A 17,095-nucleotide genomic window follows, 5' to 3' on the forward strand; every position below is an offset into this window, starting at 1 on the left:
TCCTTTAAATTTCGTACCTGGGGGGTGTCTATAGTATGCCTGTGAAGGGGCGCATGTTTCCCATGCTTAGAACTGTCCCTACACAAAGTGTAATTTCACAAGGAAAAAAAAGTCTTTTAAAATCACTTTCCATTGTCGGCTCCCGTAATACAGAGAACACTCAATGAGTGTTCTCTGTATTAGCCGACAATTCATTAATTGATAAAAAAATAAATAAAAAAAAAACAAGCGTGGGGGTTCCCCTAAATTCAATTACCAGGCCCTTCAGGTCTGGTATGGATATTAAGGGGAACCCCGTGTCAAATTAAAAAAAAATTGACATGGGGATCCCCCTAAGTATCCATACCAGACCCTTTATCCAAGCACACAACCTGGCAGGCCGCAGGAAAAGAGGGGGGGACGAGAGAGCACCCCCCTTCCTGAACCGTACCAGGCCACATGCCCTCAACATTGGGAGGATGCTTTGGGGGTCTGTGACCGCCCAAAGCACCATGTCCCCATGTTGATGTGGACAAGGGCCTCATCCCCACAACCCTGGCCGGTGGTTATGGGGGTCTGTGGGCGGGGGGCTTAACAGAATCTTAAAGCCCCCTTTAACAAGGAGACCCCCAGATCCCGCCCACCCCCCCCCCCCCCGTTTGAAATGGTAAGGGGGTACAAAAGTATTTCAGGCAGCCTGTAGTAGATAGGACCTCACAAAGAAAGTGTAAAAAAATTCCTTTATTAAAAAAAAAAAAAAGATTCCAGCGATGGTAATACACTCTTGCTATCCAGCGATGGATGATCATCTCTCCGGGGTCCAGCGATGGCTGATCTGATCCGCTCTCTCGTCCCCCCCTCTTTTCCTGTGGCCTGCCAGGTTGCGTGCTCGGATAAAGGGTCTGGTATGGATTTTTAGGGGGACCCCCATGTCAATTTTTTTTTTAATTTGACACAGGGTTCCCCTTAATATGCATACCAGACCTGAAGGGCCTGGTAATTGAATTTAGGGGAACCCCCACGCTTTTTATTTTTATATTTTTTTATTTTTTATCAATTAATGAATTGTCGGCTGAATTTAGGGGAACCCCCCACGCATTTTTTAAAATTTATTTTTATTTTTTTATCAATGAATGAATTGTCGGCTAATACAGAGAACACTCATTGAGTGTTCTCTGTATTACAGGAGCCGACAATGGAAAGTGATTTTAAAAGACTTTTTTTTCCTTGCGAAATGACACTTTGTGCAGGGACAGTTCTAAGCACGGGAAATATGTGCCCCTTCACTGGCATACTATAGACACCCACAAGGTACAAAATTTAAAGGAATATTACACTTTTATTGTTTCACTTTAATCATTATTAAAATCACTGCTCCTGAAAAAACTGCAGTTTTTAAAACTTTTTTTTGCATTGATCCATGTCCCCTGAGGCAGGACCCAGGTCCCAAAAACACTTTTTAGGACAGTAACTTGCATATTAGCCTTTAAAATTTGCATTTTAGATTTCTCCCATAGACTTGTACAGGGTGTTCCGGCTTTTCGAATTTGCTACGAACAGCCCAAATTGTTCACTGTTCGCTGAACAGGCAATGTTCGAGTCGAACATGAGTTTGACTCGAACTCGAAGCTCATCCCTAATGGGCAACTGTGAGGCTGCAGATGGCATTGATCAGGCTGCAGATGGGTGAGGCTGCGTTGATGGGCATTTACCATTATTTTGCTTCAAAGTTCTTTATTTAAGTTTTTTTTTTACCTGAAACTTCCCTCCTAAAATGAAGTTGTGTTTTTTATGCCAATAAATACAGTATCTTTTCTTGTAACTTACAAATTTTTTTTAAGTTGGTTTCCAAATGTATTTGATATATGTTTGAAGATTTTTATATAACAATAATACAATAATAGTTTGTTTTTAAAGGAATAGTCTCATGAAACAAGCTTTAAAAACAAATTAACATTCATTATTTATATATATATATATATATATATATATATATATATATATATATATATATATATATATATACATATATACATACAAATGTAATATTATTAAAGCAGCATTAAATGTAAATGTAAACAACTTTTAAAAAAGAAAAAAAAATAATTAAACAAATGCCTCTTTCTCAGCTAACAAATCAAACTGAAACACACACATGTAATATACAGTATATCTGTAAAGAACATAGAACAGAAAATGTATTAAAGGAGTTGTAAAGGCAGACGTTTTTTTTAACTTAATGCATTCTATGCATTAAGATAAAAAAAAACATTTGGTGTGTGGCAGCCACCCCAGCACCCCCTAATGACTTACCTGGGCCCCATCTCTCTCCAGCGATGTCCACAAATGTCTAAACTATCTAGGACACTCCTCCTGATTGGCTGAGACACAGCAGCAGCGTCATTGGCTCCCATGGCTGTCAATCAAAGTCAGTCAGCCAAACAGGGGGAGAGAGGGGGCAGGGCCAGGTTGGGCTGAATGGATACACATAGCTGTGACTAAGCTCCAGTGCCCCCATAGGCAGCTGCTGACTGTGGGGGCACTCAATAGGAGGGATGGGCCAGGAGCAAAAAGGGACCCGAGAAGAGGAGCATCCGGGGTTGCTCCGTGCAAAACCAACTGCACATAGGAGGTAAGTAGAACATGTTTGTTATTTTTTATTTATTTTTTAAACAAGACTTACAATCACTTTAACTTTTTTTTAAAGCCTTTTAGGAAACTAATTTGCACTTTAAATGTGAATTTTTGAAGATAGATTCCCCACATCTAGCTCTAAAAAGATCTTCTGAAAAACTTCAAAGGTATATTTTAGGTTTTTAGGGTAGCACAGGTTAAAAGCATAAATGAGTCCCATAATCATTCTTTCTGATAAAAAATGAGAGTGATATGTGAAGAAATACACTATAACAATATGAATGTATTTTCTGCACAAAATATAATAACATTCAACATGACTTCAAACCCGAATTGCAGAAACACTAATTTTTGTGGCACAAAACAGTTTTTAAGCTTAACAGCTGGCGGTCCCTCACCCTGCATCTTGGTTGCGTTCTGCCTGGCACACAAGTGAGCTGCCTCAATAGGTGTATACAATGGACGTATGTCCATTTATTATAAATATATTAATCAGCAAATAAAATAAACATTTTGGATGGTATGTTAAGCAACATTTAAAGCATGTGAATGATAATATGTTCAGTGTTCATTCTTACCTTTCAATGGCATTGCAGGGCTTTGTAGTGACTTGAAAAAATTCTTATCACTAATGGAGCTGTTTTTTCCTGATGGGCCTCAAACATAAGGGAACTGCCTTGTGCAGGTTATCAAAGTTCCAAAAGAGATCAAACTCTTTAAAATATACATCATCAGGCCACCACCGGATACCCTACCTTCTTGGCCAACTAGGAAAAAGACCTCCATAAGGAACTATCAGAGACACAAAAATCCACTCTTTTATTAATGGCACACATCTCCTCCACAGCCTCTAAAGTGGCGCAAGTAAACCATAAACTGCTCACTCGATGGCACTACACTCCAGTGGTGCTACACAAGACATTTTCAGAAGTGTCATCCCTGTGCTGGCGGGGTTGTGGTGAACAAGCCACGCACGCCCACATTTGGTGGTATTGCCCACTTATCCGACCATACTGGCTGACCATACTACACTGGGTGAAAGAGATCCAAGGCTTTGAAATCCCTAATGATCCATGGGTTATATTACTCCATTGTACAGGCTCGCCAGCAGGAGCTTATAAAAAAATCAATAACATCACACTTGCTCAATCCAGCAAAAGCTTATACCACATTATTGGAAGCAACCCACCATACCCTCACTACGTCAATGGCTGGTAGAAGTGGACAACACATACTACATGGAAGATCTTACCTACTCTCTTAGGAATAGGTCGGATCTGGTAAAGAAGATATGGTCCTGCTGGTTCACCTTTAAATTTACAGCCCCTTATACAGAAATTATGTCACAAACCACATGAAGTAGGCTTTCCTAAGCAAACCCTGATGCTCGTAGCTGATTGGACCGAGGCAGACCCCCTCCCTCCCCCTCCCTCTATGTTTACCCTAACTGCTCCCTCTTTTCCTCTTTACCTCTCTTTTCTCACCCTCTTTTCATGTCAACATTGTGTATGGCTAATAATGAATATCCCTACGAGGGCTCTCGTATGGGAACCTTTGGTTATTTACACACCAAAATTACAAGTTGTTTATTTGTCCCGAAATAATTGGTATAGTACTTAGCACACCTAATAGAGGTTTTCAAACTGTTTCTTGCTATGTTCTTTACACCTAATTACCCACTGATTGTAATGTATGTTTTGCGATGACTGTACAGTGAATGATGTTGTTATCCCTCTATTGTTTCAATAAACAGTAACATGGAAATGCACATGCCGTATGTTTTGCTCCATAAGACACACTTCACCCAAAAAAATGGGGGGAAATGTCTGTGCATTTTAGGGGGTGAATATTGACCAGCCCCCCATCCCCGTCACTACCACCGCAGTGGCAGAGGAGAGGCCAGCCTTTCAGTGAACAAGCACAGCTGCATGGCGCACGTCACATTGTAGGAGGAGCGAATGCTGGCGGCTGCGATGCTGTGCTGTGTACGTGAGCTGGGCTGGACTGACTTCACTGCATCACAGGAAGTGAATCCTAACCCGTTTAGGGCAAACTCATCACTGTAATCTGTACATCAAGGTTTATTATTTTACATTTTTCACCATTTGGTTCAGATTTTTTTTTTTGTTTTCCTCCTCTAAAACCTAGGTGCGTCTTATGGACAGGTGCGTCCTATGTAGCGAAAAATACTTTAAAAGTTTTGTCTAGTGTGGCAGCACGCAGGTAAAATCACCTGGTTGTATTCAGGATGGGAAATATGTGTGTCCTAGATTCAGGCTTTATGCAGACTTTTACAATTAGAGGGGAAGAGTTAATGAGCCCAGCTGAAGTAAGTGGGCTCATTAAGACCTCTACAAAAAACCCCAGCATGCATAGGGAGATGCTCCATCCTGGAACCAGTTTTGTGTGTATAGACTGGGGAGTCTGAGATCTGTTCTGTGCGGTGAGTTAACGCCTGTGTGGCAAACCCCTACAATAGAGACAGGGACTGGGGCAGCACAAGGCTGCACCCTGTTGTTAGACAGGGAGTCTACGTGTGTAGTTAGAGGTCAAGCTGACCAGGATTTATTTTCTTGTTTTATTTTGTTTGGCTGTTATATGTATCACTGCATGTAGCCTAAATAAACCGGACCTTTTGTTTTTTGCACCTACACCGCTGTCTGCTGTGCCTGACTTTGTGTTGTGAACCCATCCAGGGGGTCACACACACCCGCTACCGAGCGAACCCCCTCACAGTTGGTGGAGAATTTTGGCAGTTTTTTTTTTTTTTTTTTTTTTTTGTTAAGGCCAGCATGGAGGAGATACTGAGACAGCTGGCTCTAGCAAATGCAAACCAGCAGCAAGCAAATGCAAATCAGCAGCAAGCAAATGCAAATCAGCAGCAAACAAATGCAGCTTTACAAAAGAGCCTTGCAGCTCAACAACAAGCCCAGCAGCAGGCAAATGCAAATCAGCAGCAGACAAATGCAACTTTGCAGCAGAGTTTGGAAGCTCAGCAACAAGCCCAGCAGCGATCTGAAGCCCGCTTCATAGACCTGTTGCAGAAGCAAGAGCAGAATTTTCAACAGCAAATAGAGACATTGATACAGCAACGTCCGCAGACCAATGAAGCAAGTGGGTACAATAATACCGCAACCTTTGGTGTGAGCCGTTTACTGACAAAAATGACTGGAGAGGATGATCCGGAGGTGTTTTTGACCACATTTGAAAGGACTGCTGAAAGGGAAAAGTGGCCTAAGGAGCAATGGGCTGGACTGGTGGCCCCTCTGTTAACTGGGGAATCGCAGAAAGCTTATTATGACCTAGAGCCTGACCAAGCAAAAGACTATGTGGTGCTAAAAGCAGAAATATTGGCAAGGCTGGGTGTCACCCTGGCAGTCCGGGCTCAGCGTGTGCATAACTGGACTTTTCAGGTTGGAAAACCTCCCAGGTCTCAAATGTATGATCTCATTCACCTGAGCAGGAAGTGGCTGCAGCCAGAGATTTTGACCGCACCAAACATTGTGGAACGTGTGGTTATGGATCGTTTCCTGAGAGCTCTTCCTACTGCCATCCAAAAATGGGTAAGCCATGGAGACCCAGAAAATGCAGATAAACTTGTGGATCTGGTTGAGAGGTACTTGGCTACAGAAAACTTGACCACCTCTTCCAGGGACTCACGGACTTTCCCCCCTAAGACCAGATCATCCCCAGTGGCGGGTAAGATGACTCCAAGGGGTGAGGGTGGAGAGAGTGAGAGGGTGGGAGTTCTACCTAAGGTCTGGCGGGAGCAGCCCAGGAAGCCCATGCTGCAAGAGGCAGCGAAAAAAATTATTTGCTACCGCTGCCGGCAAGAGGGACATATTGCAGCCAATTGCCCAGTTGTGGATGAGCCTATGCAATGTGACTTTATAAGGGAGAGACGTCAGTCGCTGTTTGCGACAGTTGCATGCACTGCCATTCGGGGACCTGAGAAACATTTATGTAAAATGTGTATTAATGGTAGACATGTTGATGTGTTGCTAGATTCAGGTAGCCTGGTAACATTGATAAAAGCTGAATTAGTTACTACAGAGGTCTCTGGGAAGAACAGGGTGGCTGTTATTTGTGTGCATGGGGACACCCGAGAGTATCCTGTAACTTCAGTGTTTTTTGAGACCCCCAAAGGTAACCTCTCTCATCAGGTGGGGTTAGTGTCTCAGTTACCACATGATGCTATTGTGGGAAGGGATTTTCCAAAATTCTGGGAACTCTGGGATTGTCCTGAGGCCCCCATTGGTGCCCCTATAAACCAGGAAGATGACCAGAATTCCTCTGGGAGTGGTGAGGACTCTCCTGAATTTCCCTTGTCGGTATTGGCGGGGGAAACTCGAGAAACTGGGGAGGAGCCAACATCCTCAGATGAAAACATGCCGTCTGTGGAGTTTTCGGATCTTGAGGTTCACAGGGAAAATTTTGCCACAGAACAGTTAAAAGACCCCACCCTAATAAAGGCACGGGAAAATGTGGTGAAAATAGATGGCGAGTTAGTGAACCCAGATAAGACTTGCCCTTATCCTTACTTCACTATGGAAAGGGACCTGCTATATCGAGTGGCTCAAAGGGCAGAAGAAACCATTGAGCAACTTGTAGTGCCCAAACCTTACAGGAAGTTGGTGTTAGAATTGGCTCATGGACACATTCTGGGAGGTCATCTGGGGACAGAGAAAACCAGAGAGAGGGTATTGCAGAGATTCTATTGGCCTGGGGTCATGAAGGAAATAGAAAATTATTGTTCCTCCTGCCCTGTGTGTCAGAAGTCGGCACCTATGCCACATTTCCGTAACCCACTGGTACCTCTTCCTATCATTGAGGTCCCCTTTGAGAGGATCGCAATGGATTTGGTAGGTCCGATAATGAAGTCTGCTAGGGGGCATCAGTACATTTTGGTTATATTGGACTATGCCACCCGTTATCCGGAAGCAATTCCTCTCCGAAATACCTCGGCCAAAACCATAGCCAAAGAGCTATCCCTTGTTTTTAGCCGCGTGGGTATTTGTAAGGAACTGCTTACGGACCAAGGTACACCCTTTATGTCCCGGGTTATGAAAGAATTATGCAAGTTGTACAAAGTGAAGCAATTGCGTACATCTGTGTATCACCCCCAAACAGATGGGTTGGTTGAAAGATTCAACAAAACCCTAAAACAAATGTTAAAGAAGGTGGTGGATAGAGATGGAAAGAATTGGGATTGTCTAATACCCTATCTGATGTTTGCCATTAGGGAGGTACCCCAATCCTCTACGGGTTTCTCACCCTTCGAGTTGCTCTATGGGAGACACCCAAGTGGGCTGCTGGATATCGCCAAGGAAACTTGGGAAAATGAGAGTTCTCCTCACAGGAGTGTGATTGAGCATGTCGCCCTGATGCAAGATAGAATTGCACAGGTAATGCCAATTGTAAAGGAACATTTAACCCAAGCGCAGTTAGCACAGCAGAGAGTGTACAACCGTGGGGCCAAGACACGTACTTTTTCCCCGGGGGATAGGGTCTTGGTGCTAGTCCCTACGGTTGAAAGCAAATTTCTGGCCAAATGGCAAGGTCCATATGAAGTAATTGAAAAAATTAGTGAGGTGAACTACAGGGTTAGACAGCCAGGAAGGCGAAAGCCGGAGCAGATCTATCACGTCAATCTGCTGAAAGCCTGGAGGGATAGGGAATCCCTAGTCGCAGAGACTTTGTCACAAGTACATCCTGATTGCTTAGTTCCTGAGGTTGGAATAGCAGACACCTTATCGAAACCCCAACAACAGGAGGTTAAAGAGTTTGTACTTCGTAACAAAGAGATTTTCTCTGAGCTTCCGGGACAAACATCTGGCGTAGAGCATGACATTATCACCCCGCCAGGAGAAAGGGTAAAACTAAAACCTTATAGAATACCAGAGGCCCGACGGGAGGCAATACGTGGGGAGGTTCAAAGGATGCTGGAATTGGGTGTGATAGAGGAGTCCCAGAGTGACTGGTCCAGTCCTATTGTACTAGTGCCCAAACCTGATGGGAGCTGGCGGTTTTGTAACGATTTTAGACAATTAAATAAAGTTACAAAATTTGACACCTACCCCATGCCACGTATAGATGAGTTGGTTGACCGGCTGGGAACAGCCCGATATATGACAACTCTTGATCTCACCAAAGGGTATTGGCAAATTCCCCTGGCCGAGTCGGCCAAGGAGAAAACTGCGTTTGTAACCCCAGATGGGGCATTCCAATATAAGAGAATGCCGTTTGGGTTATAGAATGCACCGGCAACATTCCAGCGGAAAATGGATAAGATTCTGAGGCCCCATCATAAATATGCTGCAGCTTACCTGGATGATGTGATTATTCATAGCACAGACTGGGTCTCACATTTGCCAAAAGTACAAGCAGTCCTAGACTCTATCCGGGAAGCTGGGTTTACGGCCAATCCAAAGAAGTGTACCATTGGACAGGAGGAGGCCAAATATCTTGGGTACACTATTGGGAGGGGGGTGATAAAACCCCAAGTCAATAAAGTCGAGGCCATACAGAGTTGGCCACGTCCCAACAGCAAGAAACAGGTACGAGCCTTTCTGGGAATCGCTGGCTATTATCGACGATTCATTCCCCATTTTGCTTCTCAGGCTGTGCCCCTCACCAACCTGACGAAAGGGAAAGAGTCGGTCATGGTTAAATGGTCCCCAGAGGCTGAGGAAGCATTTCAGTCCTTAAAAACAGCCTTATGTAGCCAGCCAGTGTTGTACTCACCAGACTTCTCTAAGGACTTTGTTGTACAAACTGATGCATCAGACGTTGGGTTAGGAGCAGTGTTATCCCAGGTCTGGAACGGGGAAGAGCACCCAGTCATTTACCTCAGCAGGAAGTTAAAGTCCCATGAGGTAAATTACTCCACGATTGAGAAGGAATGTTTAGCAGTGAAGTGGGCTCTAGATTCCCTTCGGTACTATCTGCTAGGTAGGCACTTTGACCTGGTGACTGATCACGCTCCTTTAAAGTGGATGGCTCAAAACAAGGAGACCAATAGAAGGGTAAATAGGTGGTTCCTGGCCCTACAGGAATTTAACTTTACAGTTAAGCATCGCCCTGGTGTTAAAATGGGGAATGTGGATGCTTTGTCTCGGATACATGCGTGTCTGGCTGCCTGTGTTACAACTCCAAGGTTGAAACAAGAGGGGGGGGTATGTGGCAGCACGCAGGTAAAATCACCTGGTTGTATTCAGGATGGGAAATATGTGTGTCCTAGATTCAGGCTTTATGCAGACTTTTACAATTAGAGGGGAAGAGTTAATGAGCCCAGCTGAAGTAAGTGGGCTCATTAAGACCTCTACAAAAAACCCCAGCATGCATAGGGAGATGCTCCATCCTGGAACCAGTTTTGTGTGTATAGACTGGGGAGTCTGAGATCTGTTCTGTGCGGTGAGTTAACGCCTGTGTGGCAAACCCCTACAATAGAGACAGGGACTGGGGCAGCACAAGGCTGCACCCTGTTGTTAGACAGGGAGTCTACGTGTGCAGTTAGAGGTCAAGCTGACCAGGATTTATTTTCTTGTTTTATTTTGTTTGGCTGTTATATGTATCACTGCATGTAGCCTAAATAAACCGGACCTTTTGTTTTTTGCACCTACACCGCTGTCTGCTGTGCCTGACTTTGTGTTGTGAACCCATCCAGGGGGTCACACACACCCGCTACCGAGCGAACCCCCTCACACTAGATTATTCAATATTATACATTTTTTTGTTATAAATGTAAAAGGTGTGTTTTAAGAACTAATGAAAATTAAGTAAGGTACTTTTATTTATTTGGTGAAAATGATAACATTTTTATGTTAAAATTACAAGCCAACAGGATAATTTTTATAAGTGTATATACACCCTGTATTGATTAATAGCAATAACCAATATGATGTAAAAAAGGTTGCCATGATGTAGCAAACATAAAAAAGCACAGTGTAAGATGCATATTCAGTGTTCATTCCCATGGGTAATATGAGAAAAGCACAAGTTCAAATGCTTGTAAGCAAAATACTCAAGATGAAATTTAAAGAGTGCCTTAGAATTTGTCATGAAAATTGGGTGTTGTTTTCTGTCTGGGTTGTAATGTCAGTCTGAAATTGGTATACTTGTACAATACCTGCATTTTCTTTGCAGTTATTTAGGGGCACCACCCATGCCAGCTGGTGTTGGTGTACCAGTGGAGTACTAGCTAGTTCCAGTCCTCTACCTGTTACTAGGTTGTTATGTTTCTGATATTAGTGCTTAAAGTTTTGCCTACTTTTCTGACTGTGCTAGTCATCTACCATTCCTGACTTCTGATTTGAACTTGGATGCTAGTCTGCTTCATAACTGTGCTATGCTATGCTATGGTGGTTCTTATCATGCATGATATCCTGATAATTGACTGCTGTCTGTCCTGTTCTATGACATGAACCCAGGCATGAACCACGTACCTGTACGTTGCCCTTTAAGAGGCCCTTTAAGATGTCTGTGGGGATACCCACAACCGTCTTACGGAAAGGAAGAACGTGGAGATGCTATTGTAAACAAGCATCTCCCCATTCTGCCTAGTGACACCTGTGATCGGGAGCAGAGATCAGTGATGTGCCACACGTAGGCAAGCCCCCCCACAGTTAGAATCACTCCCCAGGACATACTTAACCCTTACACTGCCCCCTAGTGGTTAACCCCTTCACTGCCAGTGTCATTTACACAGGAATCAGTGCATTTGTATAGCACTGATTTCTGTATAAATGACAATGGTCCCAAAAATGTGTCAAAAATGCCCGATGTGTCCGCCATAATGTCGCAGTCATGATAAAAATCGGTGATCGCCACCATTACTAGTAAAAAAAAATATTAATAAAAATGCCATAAAACTATCCACTATTTTGTAAACGCTATAACTTTTGCACAAACCAATCAATAAACGCTTATTGCATTTTTTATTTTTATTTTTATTTTTACCAAAAATATGTAGAAGAATATGTATCGGCCTAAACTGAGGGAAATGTTTTTTTTATATATATATTTTTGGGGGATATTTATTATAGCAAAATGTAAAAAATAGTGTTTTTTTTTCAAAATTGTAGCTCTTTTTTTGTTTATAGCGCAGAAAATAAAAACTGCAGGGGTGATCAAAAGAAAGCTCTATTTGTGGGAAAAAAAGGACATCAATTTTGTTTGGGAGCCACGTCGCAGAACCGCGCAATTGTCAGTTAAAGTGACGCAGTGCTGAATTGCAAAGTGCTCTGGTCTTTGGCCAGTAAAATGGTCCAGGGCTTAAGTGATTAAATATTCAGATATCATTTTATTGCTATGTTGATGTTTTGATAATGTATGTGTGAAATATCAATCACCAGAAAATCTAGTTCTGTATGACATTGTATAATTATACTCGTTAATTAATAAAGTCAAATTATTTACTTATTATACTTTAGAAAGAAAACCCCATACATTAACAAACTCAGGAAAGAAGTTTGGTATGCACTGATATTCTAAACTAAGTTCACAAAATTACCGTAAGGTTGGAGTCACTGAAAAACAAAACACTGAGATCCTAATTAAGATTCCATACCACACTCACAAAAACGTATGCCCTGTACACACGGTCGGAAATTCAGAAGAAAAGGTCCGATCGGATTATATTGTCAGAAAATCCGATCCTGTGTGTGCTCCATCTGACTTTCCGACGGAAAAAATTTGAGAGCAGTATCTAAAATTTTTCGACAGAAAAATCGATCATACTTTTTCCCACCGTTTGTAGAGAATTCCGACGGACAAAGTGCCACGCATGCTCAGATCAAATTACGAGACCAAAGCTATTGGCTACTGGCCTCTACGTAGTCCCATCGTACACAACGTACGCAACGAACGTCACCTCGTTCCGAACAATCGGATTTTCCGACAACTTTGTCCGACCGTGTATATGCAACACCAGTTTCGGACACTGTGGTCGGAATGTCAGACCGTGTGTACAGGGCTTTAGACAATAGTTCCGGCTTTGCCTACACAAATACTGAACCTGTGCTCCAGTGTCTGCGGTGATCACAGATATCTGTCACGGATTTCCCTATGCTCCTGTTAGCAGGTCCCAAAAGACCCCATATAAAATGAAAGTATCAGGATCAAGTGTCAGGATCAGGCTTCCTGTTAACTACCTTGTTTTAAACCATTCTCTACTATCCACCACTTATCCACTATGTCTACTTTATTTCTATCTTCATGAACCACATTTACAATATAACAACCATACCATTATTATACCAGTTCTTGCCATTATGTCTTCCAATCATTCTGTCTATGTCTTATAGCCACACTGTCCTCACAATTTTCCGCCCACTCTGTCCACTCCATATTCAGCCTACGATGCCCACATAATCTGCAGACTTTTGGCAGTATGCTTGTGAGCAAGGTGCAGCATGATGTGGCAGGAAGTAAACACAAAGTACCAGCTAGGCAATAGCAATTTAATGTAGAAAGGTCCGACACAACTGAACTAGGCTCAGTGGGTAGGCATGACCATCCGGAGCCACTTACAAACTGTAACAGTGGTCTGTGGAAAGATGCCGTCAGCATCTGCAACAAGGAGCAAAATGTGCCCTGGCCTGTCCACACCCAAAAGGGAGGCTTCCTAAAGAGATGAAGATGTAAAAGTTGTGATCCACTATAGCAGGCACTGCTACTACAGTAACCGCTGCTAGCTTTTGGGTCCTGTGCCGAGTGGCTGCCCTACTGCTTACCCAAAAGCTAGCAGCGGTCACTGTAGTAGCAGTATCTGCTATAGTGGATTCCAACTTTTACGGGGATTGTACAAGCTGGACTAAAATACCAATGCAGAAATATCAATATCTGCAATTCGGCTATAATGGCCCTGTGCATTGGCTTAATAGCCTTGGGTGGTCTAAAATATTGTAAACATTCCGAAAATGTGCTATGATGACAGATTCATTATATGAGAAAATATCATGTCATGGTAGAACTAGCGCCTGTGGAATATATCTTTTTTAATTAGAGATGCACTACTTAATAGGTTATATAGAGTGGTGCAGGGAGAAATAAAAGAGGTGGGCCAGCCCAGACAATAATTAGACAACCCAAGTAGAGCAAAAGACTAAAACATGCAAGGATGTAGAGGGCTGTGCTAGGGAATTGACTCTTCTTGGAGTGGCCAAATTTGCTAGCAATTACAAAAGCACGTTGCAAAAAAAAAAAGCTGCAATTAAGCATTTAAAACACTTTTTTTTTTTTACTTGAAATTGTTGAAGTTCACGACAAGGCTCTCTTTAGGTATCACTACTTCTTGGCACTGCCAGTAATGTTGTGATCCCTGGGTGATGCTGCGTGTGTGTAAGTGCCTTTTATAAACGCTGCATTAAAACATTTACATAAAGCATGTAATCCATAAATCATATGCACTTACCTCATGTACAGGATATGGAAAGTTGTTGGAGGAGCAAGGAAACACAGGGAGACATACGCAGAGTGTGAGAAGGGGCATGTAGGCATGTGCAGTCTGTACTCCCCACTGCAGGTGGCGCTTGACCGAAGCAGCAATGCAGAAGTGGAAGGATATTGTGAGAACTTGGTTCCTTTATGACAGCGTTTCTCAACTTTTGTCCTCGGGGGGTTACTGGCTCAGCATTTTCTCGGTAAATGCAAAGTATTTACTGATTGGATGAGGTGGTGAGGTGAGGTGCTAAAGTCACAATGTGACTGTGCAGTGAAATGAGAAGCAGTGCAGTAATGAGTTCATGTTTCTGTCACTTTTTCCTATCAGCATTGGCAGCACATAAGTGGATTGGCTTTTTTATTGATTTTTTTTTCTCCCACTCTGAGCTCTGCTGTATAGAGACTGTTGGGGCTGATACCAGGTCTAATTCAGGTACTTACACTCATTGCATTAAAAAAGAAAATATATATTTTTTATATATTAAAGATTACAGGGCTGCATTAAATTGTGTTTTATATGTGTTCAGCTGAAAGGTAAACCTTCAAACAAGTAATGTGCTCTGATAAAGTGAGTTTTTTCAAGGGTGGTTCACACCAGCGGATCGCACTGTTTCTTCTTTTTTTTTTAAGCAAATGTTATTAATCTATCACAAAGACATCTCATACAGTTCAGTTGCCAACTGTGCAGTACGAGGCAGTGGATTGTTTCTGTGCTGATAAAAAGTAGTGCATGTAGTACATCTGTCAGCGCACTGTGCCCGCATGTCACCGCAACACATTTGCGTGACCCAAGCAAATAGGAGACAAGGCATTTTGCCTTGTCCATGCAGTGGGACTGCGCTGGAATAGCCGTCCAGTGCAGTCCCACTGCATTTGGTGTGAGTATGCCATTCATTTTTTTTATTATCTCATTAGCTGTTAATCTTCTTTCTTTTTTTTTTTCTTAAAGTTGCACATTTTTGAAGAGAATGTTGGAAATAAAATGTGAAAATACAGAGAATATCAGTCTTACAGAGAACCAACAGTTTCAACTACTAGTAGATCAGGTAAATATTATCCGCTTTATTATTTTAGATTATTATACAATTTTTTTTATATTGACAATTTTATTAAAATAAACATTTAACACCACTTATATTATATTTCTGATTCCTCGCTAACCTTTTTTTTTTTTTTTTTTTTTTATTTTTTTTTTTTAGATAATCTGTATCTTTTTCATTTTTTTTTTTTTTTTTTCTAAACAGTTTGTTAATTGATGGCTACATGGAGTAGACGATATTTTTCAGAAGAAGGGTTATATCTGTGGTGCATACACCACAGCACAGAGTGTTGTAGTCTTGTAGAAGAATTAAACAATATCTAAACCCAAGAACAGAAATTTAATATACTGCAATTTACCAGTACCAGTGGTGGCTGCATTAGTTTTATTTTTTCAGGCTAAAAGCATTTTCATCAAGTACAAAATACCTTTTGATCTTGACAAATATGCAGTTTCCTTTTCACTTCCTGTAAGCTTAACTGAAAGCACACATTCTTACCTTTCTATCTTCTGTAAATTACTAATCTCTGCGTTATAGAGATAAATAGAAGACCTATTTGTGGTCCAAAACAGGAGAAAGTTCCCTCGGTAGATACAGTTCAGGAGTGAGCATAGCCACCTTAGGAAGGAAGTTTGTTATCACAGGATTACAAGGTGAAAATAAAGAGGAAAAAAAAACGAAAAAGGAAACTAAGGCAGCCACCACATCTAAGGATTGATAAACTGCATAATATTAAATTTTAGTTTTTGGATTTAGGTATGCTTTATTGTACACCTTATTCATTTTTTTAGCAACACACTTATGCCCTGTACACACGGTCGGAAATTCAGACGGAAAAGGTCCGATCGGATTATATTGTCGGAAAATCCGATCGTTTGTGGGCTCTATCGGACTTTTTCCGTCGGAAATTCAGACGTAAAAAATTTGAGAACAGGTGCTCAAATTTTCAGACAAAAAAATCCGATCAGACTTTTTGCGGATCGTTTGTAGAGAATTCCGATCGAACAAAGTGCCACGCATGCTCAGATAAAATTACGAGACCAAAGCTATTGGCTACTAGCCTCAACATAGTCCTGTCGTAACGAACGAACGTCATCATGTTCCGAACAATCAGATTCTCCGACAACTTTGTCCGACCATGTGTATGCAACACCAGTTTCGAACAAAATCCGTCTGAAAAAATCTGATGGATTTTGTGGTCGGAATGTCTGACCGTGTGTACAGGGTATTAGATCTTATCCCCATGGCTCAGTAGGATGGCTGAAGTCCCTTATAGTATATCTACACAAAAATAGTTACTGTATATTTCCCCCTAGGACTTTTAAGCAGAGAAAAATGTATCAAATGAGTACAATAGTATAAAAAGTGACACTAGCTTTATTCATACAGTGTAGAACCAAAACAAAACGTATGAGCTCTGATATATTTTTGTCCCCATATTAATGCAATGATAATCCTAATAGCAGCAGGCATGTAACCACACTATACAAATTAATTTCTAAATGATACTCCTGCCAGAAGAAACACATTTCAATTACAGAGATCAGTCTTCATCAGGGGGATCTGTGATAGCTATGTCGAGAACACATAGCATTAAAATATTTCACAGTACCTTGTTAGATACAGTATGTCACAAAAGTGAGTACACCCCTCACATTTTTGTAAATATTTTATTATAGCTTTTCATGTGACAAAACTTAAGAAATTACACTTTGCTACAATGTAAAGTATTGAGTGTACAGCTTGTATAACAGTATAAATTTGCTGTCCCCTCAAAATAACTCAACACACAGCCATTAACCACATCAATACAGGGCACTTTCGCCCCCTTCCTTCCCAGACCAATTTTCAGCTTTCAGTGCTCTCGCATTTTCAATGACAATTGCGTGGTTATGCGACACTGTACCCGAATGAAAATTTTATCATTTTGTTCACACAAATAAAGCTTTATTTTGGTGTTATTTATTCACAACGCCGCTTTTTATTCTTTGCGATATAAG

General features: G+C 41.7%; 1 protein-coding gene across 2 annotated transcripts in view; it reads left to right on the plus strand.

Moving 5' to 3' along the window:
* Positions 1-17,095, plus strand: part of LOC143940765 (baculoviral IAP repeat-containing protein 1e-like) — a 95,865-nt gene that overhangs the window by 54,227 nt on the left and 24,543 nt on the right. For both annotated transcript variants that reach the window (XM_077462482.1, XM_077462481.1), the window contains exon 8: positions 15,005-15,101. In XM_077462482.1, the coding sequence (XP_077318608.1) occupies positions 15,005-15,101 (97 nt within the window). The remainder of the gene's footprint in view (positions 1-15,004; positions 15,102-17,095) is intronic.

This window comes from Lithobates pipiens, unplaced genomic scaffold (assembly GCF_037356315.1).
Source record: "Lithobates pipiens isolate NorthernLeopardFrog02 unplaced genomic scaffold, aLitPip1_a1.2 Scaffold_3, whole genome shotgun sequence".
In the NCBI taxonomy this organism is placed as follows: Eukaryota; Metazoa; Chordata; class Amphibia; order Anura; family Ranidae; genus Lithobates; species Lithobates pipiens.